Source organism: Tasmannia lanceolata, unplaced genomic scaffold (genome assembly GCF_043159265.1).
Source record: "Tasmannia lanceolata isolate RefF3 unplaced genomic scaffold, GAP_Taslan_0.1 ptg000044l, whole genome shotgun sequence".
Classification (NCBI taxonomy): domain Eukaryota; kingdom Viridiplantae; phylum Streptophyta; class Magnoliopsida; order Canellales; family Winteraceae; genus Tasmannia; species Tasmannia lanceolata.
The window spans coordinates 8,830,770-8,846,278 of NW_027518721.1; the positions used below are offsets into that span (position 1 = coordinate 8,830,770).

Below are 15,509 nucleotides of genomic sequence, written 5' to 3' on the forward strand. Positions count from 1 at the left end.
TCATTGAAATTAGTTTCATTTCGAAGGAATCGAAGTGTGGTTTAAAACGAAAGAAACGGAGATGAAAAACTCCAAGTATTTTGAGAGTTATGATGGAAAAGTTAGACTCGCGCTTTGGTTTAGCAATTTACTGACCTACCTCCGCTTGATTGACCATAACTCTCTCAATTTAACTCTTAACTCTTTGAAATTAGTTTCATTTCGAAGGAATCGAAGTGTAGTTTAAAACGAAAGAAACGGAGATGAAAAACTCAAAGTATTTTGAGAGTTATGATGGAAATAGTTAGACTCGCGCTTTGGTTTAGCAATTTACTGACCTACCTCCGATTGATTGACCATAACTCTCTCAATTTAACTCGTAATTCATTTAAATTAGTTTCATTTCGAAGGAATCGAAGTGAAGTTTAAAACGAAAGAAACGGAGATGAAAAACTCCAAGTATTTTGAGAGTTATGATGGAAATAGTTAGACTCGCGCTTTGGTTTAGCAATTTACTGACTTCCCTCCGATTAATTGACCATAAATCACTCAATTTAACTCGTAATTCATTGAAATTAGTTTCATTTCGAAGGAATCGAAGTGTAGTTTAAAACGAAAGAAACGGAGATGAAAAACTCTAAGTATTTTGAGAGTTATGATGGAAATAGTTAGACTCGCGCTTTGGTTTAGCAATTTACTGACCTACCTCCGATTGATTGATCATAACTCTCTTAATTTAACTCTTAATTCATTGAAATTAGTTTCATTTCGAAGGAATCGAAGTGTAGTTTAAAACGAAAGAAACGGAGATGAAAAACTACAAGTATTTTGAGAGTTATTATGGAAATAGTTAGACTCGCGCTTTGGTTTAGCAATTTACTGATCTACCTCCGATTGATTGACAATAAATCACTCAATTTAACTCGTAATTCATTGAAATTAGTTTCATTTCGAAGGAATCGAAGTGTAGTTTAAAACGAAAGAAACGGAGATGAAAAACTACAAGTATTTTGAGAGTTATGATGAAAATAGTTAGACTCGCGCTTTGGTTTAGCAATTTACTGACATACCTCCGATTGATTGACCATAACTCTCTCAATTTAACTCTTAATTCATTGAAATTAGTTTTATTTCGAAGGAATCGAAGTGTAGTTTAAAACGAAAGAAACGGAGATGAAAAACTCCAAGTATTTTGAGAGTTATTATGGAAATAGTTAGACTCGCGCTTTGGTTTAGGAATTTTCTGCCTTACCTCCGATTGATTGACCATAACTCTCTCAATTTAACTCTTAACTCATTGAAATTAGTTTCATTTCGAAGGAATCGAAGTGTAGTTTAAAACGAAAGAAACGGAGATGAAAAACTCCAAGTATTTTGAGAGTTATGATGGAAATAGTTAGACTCGCGCTTTGGTTTAGCAATTTACTGACCTCCCTCCGATTGATTGACCATAAATCACTCAATTTAACTCGTAATTCATTGAAATTAGTTTCATTTCGAAGGAATCGAAGTGTGGTTTAAAACGAAAGAAACGGAGATGAAAAACTCTAAGTATTTTGAGAGTTATGATGGAAATAGTTAGACTCGCGCTTTGGTTTAGCAATTTACTGACCTACCTCCGCTTGATTGACCATAACTCTCTCAATTTAACTCTTAACTCTTTGAAATTAGTTTCATTTCGAAGGAATCGAAGTGTAGTTTAAAACGAAAGAAACGGATATGAAAAACTCCAAGTATTTTGAGAGTTATGATGGAAATAGTTAGACTCGCGCTTTGGTTTAGCAATTTACTGACCTACCTCCGATTGATTGACCATAACTCTCGCAATTAAACTCGTAATTCATTTAAATTAGTTTCATTTCGAAGGAATCGAAGTGTAGTTTAAAACGAAAGAAACGGAGATGAAAAACTCCAAGTATTTTGAGAGTTATGATGGAAAAGTTAGACACGCGCTTTAGTTTAGCAATTTACTGACCTCCCTCCGATTGATTGACCATAACTCACTCAATTTAACTCGTAATTCATTGAAATTAGTTTCATTTCGAAGGAATCGAAGTGTAGTTTAAAACGAAAGAAACGGAGATGAAAAACTCCAAGTATTTTGAGAGTTATGATGGAAATAGTTAGACTCGCGCTTTGGTTTAGCAATTTACTGACCTACCTCCGATTGATTGACCATAACTCTCTCAATTTAACTCTTAATTCATTGAAATTAGTTTCATTTCGAAGGAATCGAAGTGTAGTTTAAAACGAAAGAAACAGAGATGAAAAACTCCAAGTATTTTGAGAGTTATGATGGAAATAGTTAGACTCGCGCTTTGGTTTAGCAATTTACTGACCTACCTCCGATTGATTGACCATAACTCTGTCAATTTAACTCTTAACTCATTGAAATTAGTTTCATTTCGAAGGAATCGAAGTGTAGTTTAAAACGAAAGAAACGGAGATGAAAAACTCCAAGTATTTTGAGAGTTGTGATGGAAATAGTTAGACTCACGCTTTGGTTTAGCAATTTACTGACCTCTCTCCGATTGATTGACCATAACTCACTCAATTTACCTCGTAATTCATTGAAATTAGTTTCATTTCGAAGGAATCGAAGTGTGGTTTAAAACGAAAGAAACGGAGATGAAAAACTCCAAGTATTTTGAGAGTTATGATGGAAAAGTTAGACTCGCGCTTTGGTTTAGCAATTTACTGACCTACCTCCGCTTGATTGACCATAACTCTCTCAATTTAACTCTTAACTCTTTGAAATTAGTTTCATTTCGAAGGAATCGAAGTGTAGTTTAAAACGAAAGAAACGGAGATGAAAAACTCAAAGTATTTTGAGAGTTATGATGGAAATAGTTAGACTCGCGCTTTGGTTTAGCAATTTACTGGCCTACCTCCGATTGATTGACCATAACTCTCTCAATTTAACTCGTAATTCATTTAAATTAGTTTCATTTCGAAGGAATCGAAGTGTAGTTTAAAACGAAAGAAACGGAGATGAAAAACTCCAAGTATTTTGAGAGTTAATGGAAATAGTTAGACTCGCGCTTTGGTTTAGCAATTTACTGACCTACCTCCGATTGATTGACCATAACTCTCTCAATTTAACTCTTAAGTCATTGAAATTAGTTTCATTTCGAATGAATCGAAGTGTAGTTTAAAACGAAAGAAACGGAGATGAAAAACTCCAAGTATTTTGAGAGTTATGATGGAAATAGTTAGACTCGCGCTTTGGTTTAGCAATTTACTTACCTACCTCCGATTGATTGACCATAACTCTCTCAATTTAACTCGTAATTCATTTAAATTAGTTTCATTTCGAAGGAATCGAAGTGTAGTTTAAAACGAAAGAAACGGAGATGAAAAACTCCAAGTATTTTGAGAGTTATGATGGAAATAGTTAGACTCGCGCTTTGGTTTAGCAATTTACTGACCTCCCTCCGATTGATTGACCATAACTCACTTAATTTAACTCGTAATTCATTGAAATTAGTTTCATTTCGAAGGAATCGAAGTGTGGTTTTAAACGAAAGAAACGGAGATGAAAAACTCCAAGTATTTTGAGAGTTATAATGTAAATAGTTAGACTCGCGCTTTGGTTTAGCAATTTACTGAACTACCTCCGATTGATTGACCATAACTCTCTCAATTTAAGTCGTAATTCATTTAAATTAGTTTCATTTCGAAGGAATCGAAGTGTAGTTTAAAACGAAAGAAACGGAGATGAAAAACTCCAAGGATTTTGAGAGTTATGATGGAAATAGTTAGACTCGCGCTTTGGTTTTGCAATTTACTGACCTCCCTCCGATTGATTGACCATAACTCAATAAATTTAACTCGTAATTCATTGAAATTAGTTTCATTTCGAAGGAATCGAAGTGTAGTTTAAAACGAAAGAAACGGAGATGAAAAACTCCAAGTATTTTGAGAGTTATGATGGAAATAGTTAGACTCGCGCTTTGGTTTAGTAATTTACTGACCTACATCCGATTAATTGACCATAACTCTCTCAATTTAACTCTTAAGTCATTGAAATTAGTTTCATTTCGAAGGAATCGAAGTGTAGTTTAAAACGAAAGAAACGGAGATGAAAAACTCCAAGTATTTTGAGAGTTATGATGGAAATAGTTAGACTCGCGCTTTGGTTTAGTAATTTACTGACCTACCTCCGATTGATTGACCATAACTCTCTCAATTTAACTCTTAATTCATTGAAATTAGTTTTATTTCGAAGGAATCGAAGTGTAGTTTAAAACGAAAGAAACGGAGATGAAAAACTCCAAGTATTTTGAGAGTTATGATGGAAATAGTTAGACTCGCGCTTTGGTTTAGGAATTTACTGACCTACCTCCGATTGATTGACCATAACTCTCTCAATTTAACTCTTAACTCATTGAAATTAGTTTCATTTCGAAGGAATCGAAGTGTAGTTTAAAACGAAAGAAACGAAGATGAAAAACTCCAAGTATTTTGAGAGTTATGATGGAAATAGTTAGACTCGCGCTTTGGTTTAGCAATTTACTGACCTCCCTCCGATTGATTGACCATAAATCACTCAATTTAACTCGTAATTCATTGAAATTAGTTTCATTTCGAAGGAATCGAAGTGTGGTTTAAAACGAAAGAAACGGAGATGAAAAACTCTAAGTATTTTGAGAGTTATGATGGAAATAGTTAGACTCGCGCTTTGGTTTAGCAATTTACTGACCTACCTCCGCTTGATTGACCATAACTCTCTCAATTTAACTCTTAACTCTTTGAAATTAGTTTCATTTCGAAGGAATCGAAGTGTAGTTTAAAACGAAAGAAACGGAGATGAAAAACTCCAAGTATTTTGAGAGTTATGATGAAAATAGTTAGACTCGCGCTTTGGTTTAGCAATTTACTGACATACCTCCGATTGATTGACCATAACTCTCTCAATTTAACTCTTAATTCATTGAAATTAGTTTTATTTCGAAGGAATCGAAGTGTAGTTTAAAACGAAAGAAACGGAGATGAAAAACTCCAAGTATTTTGAGAGTTATTATGGAAATAGTTAGACTCGCGCTTTGGTTTAGCAATTTACTGACCTACCTCCGATTGATTGACCATAACTCTCGCAATTAAACTCGTAATTCATTTAAATTAGTTTCATTTCGAAGGAATCGAAGTGTAGTTTAAAACGAAAGAAACGGAGATGAAAAACTCCAAGTATTTTGAGAGTTATGATGGAAAAGTTAGACACGCGCTTTAGTTTAGCAATTTACTGACCTCCCTCCGATTGATTGACCATAACTCACTCAATTTAACTCGTAATTCATTGAAATTAGTTTCATTTCGAAGGAATCGAAGTGTAGTTTAAAACGAAAGAAACGGAGATGAAAAACTCTAAGTATTTTGAGAGTTATGATGGAAATAGTTAGACTCGCGCTTTGGTTTAGCAATTTACTGACCTACCTCCTATTGATTGACCATAACTCTCTCAATTTAACTCGTAATTCATTTAAATTAGTTTCATTTCGAAGGAATCGAAGTGAAGTTTAAAACGAAAGAAACGGAGATGAAAAACTCCAAGTATTTTGAGAGTTATGATGGAAATAGTTAGACTCGCGCTTTGGTTTAGCAATTTACTGACTTCCCTCCGATTAATTGACCATAAATCACTCAATTTAACTCGTAATTCATTGAAATTAGTTTCATTTCGAAGGAATCGAAGTGTAGTTTAAAACGAAAGAAACGGAGATGAAAAACTCTAAGTATTTTGAGAGTTATGATGGAAATAGTTAGACTCGCGCTTTGGTTTAGCAATTTACTGACCTACCTCCGATTGATTGATCATAACTCTCTTAATTTAACTCTTAATTCATTGAAATTAGTTTCATTTCGAAGGAATCGAAGTGTAGTTTAAAACGAAAGAAACGGAGATGAAAAACTACAAGTATTTTGAGAGTTATTATGGAAATAGTTAGACTCGCGCTTTGGTTTAGCAATTTACTGATCTACCTCCGATTGATTGACAATAAATCACTCAATTTAACTCGTAATTCATTGAAATTAGTTTCATTTCGAAGGAATCGAAGTGTAGTTTAAAACGAAAGAAACGGAGATGAAAAACTACAAGTATTTTGAGAGTTATGATGAAAATAGTTAGACTCGCGCTTTGGTTTAGCAATTTACTGACATACCTCCGATTGATTGACCATAACTCTCTCAATTTAACTCTTAATTCATTGAAATTAGTTTTATTTCGAAGGAATCGAAGTGTAGTTGTAGACACCCCATTTTGATTCGTTTTAATCAACAAAGAAGTTAGTGTGATGTTGTCGAATTCTAGTGTTTTCCATTCCCGTGTTCGTCCCTTATGCTTTCTCAATCTTTCCGATCTATTCTGCAATGTTCCGCATTTTTCTTTTCGCTAGTGTTGAGGATGGTTATTCAGGAGAATCCAAGCTAGGGGAGAATTCAGACCCATTCGGTGGGCCCGCATTGGACATTTATTGGAGCTTGGACCGTCGGTGGGCCCGTATCGGATATTTGTTTAAATTTGGATCAATCAAGGGGCCCGCATATTGTTTCAATGAAAATAAGTGTTAAACCTTCTTCGATCCAACACCTAAAGATGATCATCAAGAGAACGGTCAAGATCTCAGAGAAGTCGTTTTAACAACCAATTTTGAAATTATCATCAGGTTGAGTTACTCGGGTCAGCCCATTGAAATGATTTAGGAGGACACAACCTACTTAGGTAGGGGACCCATCAATTGGATGGTCTGGATCGTCATAGAGGAATGATTTAAGGGGGCACAACCAATTTACATTGCGACCCACCATTTGAACGGTCAAGATCATCAATTGTCGCCCATCAAATGGACGGTTCGGATCATCAAATGGGAGTGATTTAAAAATGGGGTAACATATTCACATTTTGATCTATTGGATGGTTTGGATCAGCCCATAGGATTGATTAGTGGAGCACAAATTAAATCACATCGCAGCCCACTATTTGAACGGTCAAGATCATCAATTGTCGCCCATCAAATGGACAGTTCGGATCATCAAATGGGAGTGATTTAAAAATAGGGTAACATATTCACATTTTGATCTATTGGATGGCTTGGATCAGCCCATAGGATTGATTAGCGGAGCACAAATTAAATCACAATGTCGCCCATCAAATGAACGGTTCCGATCATACTTTGGAGTGGGGCATATGATTTTATGCACAATTGGGAATTTGGTCACATATGGGACCCACTTGGGTTATCTTTTACCTACTCAAAAGGACTTTAAAAAACATGCATGGGGCCACACACATGTCAAAATTCAATGTCCACAATGGTGGCCACCTACCATGGAATAAGTCCACAATGGTGGCCACCACCCTCCCATTCCTTTGCTATAAATGGTTCAATGAGGGGGAGTAAGGGAAGACAACTCATTTCTCTTCTATCATGTGTTCTAACAAAGTTGCTATGTGGGGTTGAAAAGAAAAAAAAAGAAGAAAAAGAAACAAGAAAAGAAGAAAAAGAAACAAAAAAAGAAGGAAAAAGAGAAAGAAAGCGGAAGCAATCGCACGGAGGCGGGATTTTCGAGTTTTTCGGCTCTCGGATTCGGCGAGGATTTCGATCACAGGTAGGTACACCGTTTTCGGAATTTTTTTAGAATTATTTGGTATATTTTCGGATTTTTGCATGATTTTTAACAAAGAAAACTAAACGATATACTAAACAGATTCTAAAAATAATGAAATTTCGTGGGAAAATAATATGATAATGATACATTCTACCATGAATTTGTGAGAATTTTTGGATTTTGTTTGGTATATAATTTTATGCTTTCTTTGAAAATCAGCAGATTTTGGGGGAATTTTTACTGACATCAGATCACAAAGAAAATTCTTAAAATTTTTACAGTAGTCTTATATTTCATATTTCTTGCTTCTGTAAACGTTTCAATTACTTTGGATCTTGTTTTACATGGGATGTAGTGTTAATTCATAATCTGGCCTAACAATTGAAAAATCCGAAACTGATAGTAAATAGTTTTCTAAATTCATGAAAATCTCACAGCATGCTACTTTTACTTATATCTTACTAATGTAGAAATTTCATGGAATTTAGATTTCTATTTCTAGTAGTTTCTGTGTTATTTTTGCAATCTGGTCAATTAATTGTTAAATCAAAATTAAATTTGAGCTTAATGTAAAAATCTGTAAAAATCTTCCAGAAAGCTACATCTCATCATATCTTGCTTCTGTATAAGTTTCAACTCATTTCGAATTCGTTTGCAATAATTTTACTTGTAAAATCACTCATATGCTTAAAATTGATAAAATCCATTGAAAATCCGAAATTAATTGAAAATCACCTGAAAATCTCTAAAGAACCTTAAATCTCTGTCATATATTAAATCATTAATCCATTGAAACAGAAATCTTAGGATCTTTAGATTTCCCTGGAAAAATGGCCAATGCATCCATAATCGTATCCCAATTGCAACCGATCTTTGACAATTTGAATACTTAAGCTATAGCACGTTGTTGGCTCCGAGGTTCACTGTCCACGAAAATCCTTAGATATGCCAGGCAATAAGATGTTATAACCTAAGTATTAAATTGCGCAAGGAAAGAGCGCACGATTCCCTTCCTTGGATGCTATCCTGGGCCGAAACTGGTGAACCCTAGAACCATTGGTAATCCTTGAATGTCCAAAAACTGAAAATCCTTGAAATCTAAAATTCATTAACCTCGAGAATTTAAATCGATTTGTCTTGTGTCTTTCGGAACCGTTGGATCACGGTTTCCGTCGTAAGGACCCTTAGAGCCCAATTTAGGAACACCGGTGTCGTGTCGTGTCCTAAGTTTTAGGGAGTCTTAGGTTTTAGGGAGTCCTAGAGTTAGGAGTCAAGCCTCATCACGGACGTTTGCTATGTATAGCAACCGTGCCATAGGTCTAGTTACACTAGTCACCCGATCTTTCCATAGGACAAGCCTAGTAAACTAGGATGTAGGCTAACCTGCATTAGTCTAAGGGACAACTTGCATTTAGATAAGAATCATATAGCATCTTCGATGAAATCCTAAGATAATAAAATCCTCAACTTGAATTAAATAACTTCTCTTAAAACTGTTGAAACAGTCAATCCCGTCTAGGTCGGTGTCTTAGTTGAGTTAGGCATATGTAACTTAGCTTAGGTGCACCGAACTACGTCGACTCTGATCCCAGTGAGGCTTGGGTACGTAGGCAGCTTGGATGTCTGATGGCATACCACCCGCGAGTCGGCACCACAAACAAATTGTGGTGTTTTGTATATTAATTTTCTTGTAAATGCTTAATCAAATCACTTAGGACTTTCCATGAAATTAGAATTTTAGGAGAACTTTCACTTAGATTGAATCCAGACAAATTAATAAATCAAGATACACATTTAGGATTCACATTGAAATTAGATCATAGGATGCATGTCACTTAGTTCGCACATTAACATAGAGTTGAATGAGCCATTTAAAATAAATTTAAAAGAGTTAGCTTTTGGAATCGAAGACCGATTATCGGGCAAGAATGGTGCATGTGGTGGATAACTCCCCATACCTTCCATTCTCGTAACCAGGTAGCGAGTCTAGATTTCTGGTTAATTACGGGTCCTAGATCCCACATCTAGGTGGCGACTCTGTCAGTCTCTTTCGTGTGGAATTCGGATTGCCTTAGTGATCCCAAGTTCACAGGAAAGATTAATTCAAATCAATAATAAAATGCACACGCCAATCGCGTGGATACGAGAGACCAAGAGAGAGAGAGCGGCGGCTCGCGCCCCACCCCTCTCGCGGGATCAGGGTACCACAGTTTGGCGACTCTGCTGGGGATCACCTAACTTCATTAAAATTTCAAAAGATAATTCATTTGAATTTAATTTAACTGGCTCATAAAAACTCTATACTTGTTAGATTAGTTTGTCTTGTTTTATTTTCTCATCACCTTTTACTTGAACTTAATCTAACAAAACCTGAAGGCATCATAGATTGCGCAAACATATTGCACACACTTACATCACTTGCATCTAAACCCTTGCATCTCACGTGCACACACGTCCTATTTTAGGAACCCGGAGTGTTATCTAGCATGGTTGACTGGGATTTCATCACCTGGTGCCTCTGTGCTAGAGAAGCATTCCACCCTTAGCCTAGTACCTTTATGGTACGTAAACGGATCTCTTGTTCACGTACTGATACGCCGGACACTGGTACAGTATATCGAACAGGGATTCGCGCTAAGGGAACTCTTGGCCTTACCCCTAGATTAACCCACACATGCATGTAGTATACGAACACATGTGCATCACGTGTGTGAGCCTAGTTTAGGATATCCTACCTATTTGTGTCTAGATTAGGCCGTAGTCCATCTTCCAATGGCTACGATCGGTCCTTAGATACACGAACAAAGTCATGAGTTGAGATCCTCTCTCCACTCCGCTAGATTAGGATTAGGGTTGATACCTTCAGGTAACACTGATAAAATGTGTGAAGATTAAAAAACTTTCCCTTTGGGGTTAGGATATAAATCCCATCATTTCCAAAGATCTCATAGGATTAGTCATTCATGATCTATCCGTTGAAAGCAATCTTATGCTATCTCATCTAATCTCTTGATCGTGCGTCTTTCATTCTTCTGCCATACGATTCGATCGTATCTTCATGCCATCCCCTAACTGGCAGGAGCACAATCTCACAATCTTTCGATTATGCAATCTCATGATCTGATCATGCCTGGTCCAGATGATCCAATCTTGCTTGTACTCTTAGTCTTTCTTACTCTAAGGACAACCTTCTTCGAGAATATTTTGCTAAGTCCTTCAGAGTTCACTCTCATGATCCATGAACTAGGGGCATTTCCTTATACGATTTTATTATCATTGTCATATCTTGGTCTTTTGGGATTCACTCTATTGTCCCAATTACTTGCTTAAATGAGTAATCTTTGTTTTAGTCATTGAGAATGAACACTCCATGAATGTCAAGCTCATATACCTCGTGTTCATTATTTCCATCACAGGAAGTTGACACAATAGCTAACCCCACTGCTCCTTGGGTTCGGGTCTCTTCACGATTGGAGAGGAATTCTGTCTCTCTACCATCCTCTCTGAGAACCCCAGCGTCTCCTTCTTTCTCATCCTCACCAATGGCAGATAACCAAGATGGCCTTCCACCTGCTGCAATTACCGATACTCTTACCTTGATTCTCCAGCAGCTTCAAGAACTCAAAGAAGAAAACCAAGTTATCAAGGCTCAGCTTTCTGAAAAGTTGGGACCATCGTTGTCCAAGGATAAAGGGCCTATGCACCAAGCAGCTACTTCAACAGCACCTGCCCATCCAGTGTTCATCAATATCCATGATAAAACCGAAGAAGATTTGGAAAAAGAGCAATATAGCGAGAATCGCAGTAGGCCTTCTCAGTTCATGGTTGATAATTCTGTTATGGAGAAATTAGAGACTCTTACCAGGAAAGTTCAAGACATTCAGTTTCAAGACCAGGGTGGTTTCAATCCCAGTGATCTTACTCTATTTCCCGAAATCCGCCTTCCTGCCAATTTTCAAATGCCCGATTTCGACAAATATGATGGTGTGGGTTGTCCAATCACACATTTGCAAATGTTCACCATTATGTGTCAGCCTCAAGGCTTATCTCCTGAGCAAATGGCTCAATTGTTCCCAGTTTCCTTAACCAAGGTTGCTAGGAGATGGTTCATGGTCTTGGACAAGACTCGTTACAGGACATGGAAGGATATCGGCGAGCAATTCATCAGGCAGTTCAAATATGATGATGGGACAGAAATCACCAGAAAGGATTTAGAGAGAACAAAGCAAGACTCGAGGGAATCCTTTCTGATTTTTGTGAAAAGATGGAGGAGAGTAGCAGCTCAGATGATGGAGCGCCCGTCTGAGGAAGAGCAGGTCCAGATAATCATGAAAAATATTTCCCCCCAACTCCAATATCACATGTCGTTGCAGTATTATCCGGACTTCAAACACTTTATCGTGGCAGGCACCCAAATAGAGGAGGCTATGGCTCAAGGTGTATTCAACCGAAGTAACCCGAATACCAGAGAATTCAGGAAGTCTCCATCAGCTGAAATTAATAACCTTTCCCGCTCCAATCCTCAGCCTTCCAAATCTCAGAACCCCATGGTGATGGACTATACCCAACCTGCTGTCGCACCTCGACCACAGGCCCAAACAAAATTTACCCCTCTCCCTCTTCCACCATCTGAGATACTCAAGGAGTGTCTAGCCTCAGGTCGCATAATCCTGCCCGACATTAGGGCTCTTCCCAATCCTTTACCAGCAAATTGGCGAACAGATCAACACTGCGAATACCATAGAAATTCCGGCCATCTCACTGATAATTGCATCGCCCTAAAATTCAGGATCCAGAGGTTGCTCGACAACAAAGATCTTGTGTTCGAGCCAAAACCCGATAACTCATTACCTGGTCATGCAAACCCTGCTGATGCTGTTAATGCTATAACCATAGGGGACCCAAAATTTGATCCTCTCACTCTTATCTGTGCCTTAGAACCTACCTTTGAAACGTCTGGGTCGGAACCTTTTGAAGAAGAGGAAGATGCAGACAGTGGAGATGTTCTAGTAGCTGCTATCCCGATACGAGCCAGCCTTCGCCGAGCCTTCAACGCCAAACGGTTGCAGCAGTTAAAGTTTTAGTCACTTACTATTTTATGTTGAGTCAGTCATCATGGTCAGTATAATTGTTGAGTCCGGTCTTACAGTTCAAGGTCAATGCCTAGTCCAGGCAAGTTATCTTCTGTTTCTCTTTAGAGTTGTGAATCCTGAGCATGTTCAGGATAGGTCGTCAAATGTAATAGCTTTTCTTTAAATAAAAATTTCAGTTCCAAATCCTTAATGTAATTCACTTGTGTCTGTTTCTTAAGTATGCTTCTGATCTTAAAGTAAGACTCCCTCCTCAAATGAGAACAAAATTGACGAAACTCCACTTGAGTCAGCAATTACTTGAACAAGAGGAGGAGCGCCAATCCCAACCTTTCAAAGATGAAATTGAAATGATAAACATTGGCACTGAAACTTTGATTCAGTGAATACCGATTGAAAATACATTACCCTCTGAAGAGTGTGAAGAATTATTTCAAGAATAAGAAGATTGTCTAGAAAAGCTACAACCAATACCAGGGGCAAGACATGGATGGAAAGCTCAAAGAAAATGAAGAAAGTGAGAAGATATATGCTATACAAGGGGCATAGAGTGGAAACAACTTTCATATTTTCAATCAATGACCTTGGTTCTCAAATTCATAACATAAAGCCAACAAATTCAAGATAAGAAGTTCAAGAGCAAGCATTGAAAAGTGATCATCAGATATCAAGAGTACGAATCCATAGATGGAGGATGTCAAAGAACAAGTTTCGCTCTATGAAAGTCTAAAGCACGCTTTAGAATCTTGGAAAAAGAAGATCCATTATCTCTTACCTGGAAATGCCGTCAAACTCCGTGAAAAAAAAACAACAAAAAAAGAAAAAGAAAAAAAGAAAAAAATAATCACTACCAGACGGACTCTAGTAACCCAGATCGATTCCCAATCTGAACATCGAAAGGCCTCATTTGGCCGATTAAATCCCAAAATCAGAACCCAATGTCAAAAGAATACCGGTTTGCAAACCCTTCGAGCCTGAATAAAATTTTCTTGAAAACCCATCAAAGCAGGGGCATTTCCCCGAACTACGCGAGACCTGATCCCTATACTGGGGTACGTAGGCAACTCGGTTGAACCGAGTTCGGTCGATTCAAAAAGGAAAAGAAATTCAATCCTTTCAAAAAAAAAAAAAAGAGGGACAAGTTCCAAAAGAAGAGAAGTTAATTGTTCCAGAAAGAAAAGAAAAAAGGAAAAAAAATCAATTAACCTTCAAACAATTTATCTTCAAACTAGGGGCATTCGCCCTGAACTACACACGACCTGATTCCTACCTTGGGATATGTAGGCGACCTGTTCACAGGTTCGGTCGAAATCTTTGTTGAGCCTTAAGCCATTCTTTGAAAAGCCCTATCCTACCTATAAAAGTCCTTCTGGTGTTCAGAACTAATGAGCTAGGTCCGGAGATACAATAAAAAAAATGAAATGATGATGAATAAGAAAAATAACGGAGTTTGAAGATCTGCTAGACTGAAAACCTGAAAGGGCGGTCTAGGCAAAATTTAAGATCATTCCCCTGCTAAGTTGAAAACCCGAAAGGGCGGCTTAGGCAAAAGCTAAGGGGATAGCCTGCTGGATCAAAAACCTAGAAAGATGGTTCAGGCAAAAGTTAAGGCTAGCGCGGTCCGCCAAGTTAAAAACCCTGAAGAGGTAACTTGGTCACGGTAAGAGAATCAGTATAAGAAGGCTACAGCCGGTATCAAGACTGAAGATCAACTGAAATTCAAGCAAATCCAAGTGATATCCTCAAAACTGGGGGCATTGAAGCTAAGCAATCTTAGGGGGCGTAATTAAATCCTTGAGGCATTACTGTTTTAAGGAAAAAGTCCAGTGTTTACCAATTGAAAAACTATTCCTCGAAAGGATAGACTTACCAAACAAAATATTAACTAAGTCAGAAGCATCACTGTGTTTGTCAGTATAGTCAGTCAATCTTTGTTATTCTAAGTTCACTCCTTCAGGGCTGCTCAATCCTTTGAGTAGTGCCTTTCATCTAAGTTTTCTCTTTAGAAAGAGTCAATCGTCGTTCTTATGTCCAAATGATGTAACTGTCTTGGTGAAGGAGGCCCGGCCTAGGCAGCTCCCTGCAATTATACCTGAAAGGGTTCGAGAATCTAGTCAAACAGCTACATTTCAAATAAGATCAACTCAGAAGAGTTCAGAAGTAGAAACATCAGAAAGCCCAACTTCCGTAAAAAGATCATACCCCAGGAAGGCACCTTAAGCTTAGAAGAGACCCAGATGTAATGGTGGTTGAGCAAATTTCTCAGAAAGATGAACCATTAAAATTCAGGATTTCCTTCCAGTTAGTTAAATACTATCCTGGTCAAAAAATGTTTATCTAAACACCTGTCAAGAGGCAAATCCCACTTTTCCATGATTATATCCAAGAGAGCCGTTGTTCTAAATTACCAATCTCAAATGTCTTGTTCAAAGTTTCAGTTATCAAAATCCCCAGAAGACAAGACTAGCAGTCTCTTTGAGAAAAATCTCGTTGAAGTTTCATAAAGGTATTCCTGATCCATTCTTGTTCGTAATGATTCTTCGTTCCTAAGGTTTGCTGTTTCATCTTTCGGCAAAATCTTAGTTTCCAATATCTTTGTCAGGCACGATCTATAATGTCCCCGATTTCATTAAGTTCAAAAATTAAAAAAAATAAAAAAATAAAAAATTCATCAAATCAAATCCCAATTCAAAAAAAAAAAAAATCCAATCCTACGTCAAATTCAAATTCATGGAAAATCTCTAAATTCTTCGAGCCCGTTTGTGAACGATGCCTTTTTTCTCGATGCCATTTGTGAATGGTCTCGTCTTCTCCTTGAGCCCGTTTGCGGAC

General features: G+C 37.3%; 1 protein-coding gene across 1 annotated transcript; it reads left to right on the plus strand.

Annotated features, from left to right (window-relative positions):
* Positions 1-6,645: 6,645 nt before the first annotated feature.
* On the plus strand, positions 6,646-12,863 carry LOC143864021 (uncharacterized). The gene is made up of 2 exons (XM_077374839.1): positions 6,646-7,587; positions 11,004-12,863. Exons 1-2 carry the CDS (start codon positions 7,255-7,257, stop codon positions 12,669-12,671), a joined length of 2,001 nt encoding a protein of 666 aa, XP_077230954.1. The 5' UTR covers positions 6,646-7,254; the 3' UTR covers positions 12,672-12,863.
* Positions 12,864-15,509: the final 2,646 nt, after the last annotated feature.

Coding starts and splice junctions, on each gene's coding strand:
- LOC143864021 (XM_077374839.1), top strand. CDS start 7,255: ATGGGGCCACACACATGTCAAAATTCAATGTCCACAATGGTGGCCACC. Junction 7,588..11,003: donor GGCGAGGATTTCGATCACAG/GTAGGTACACCG, acceptor TTTCCATCACAG/GAAGTTGACACAATAGCTAA.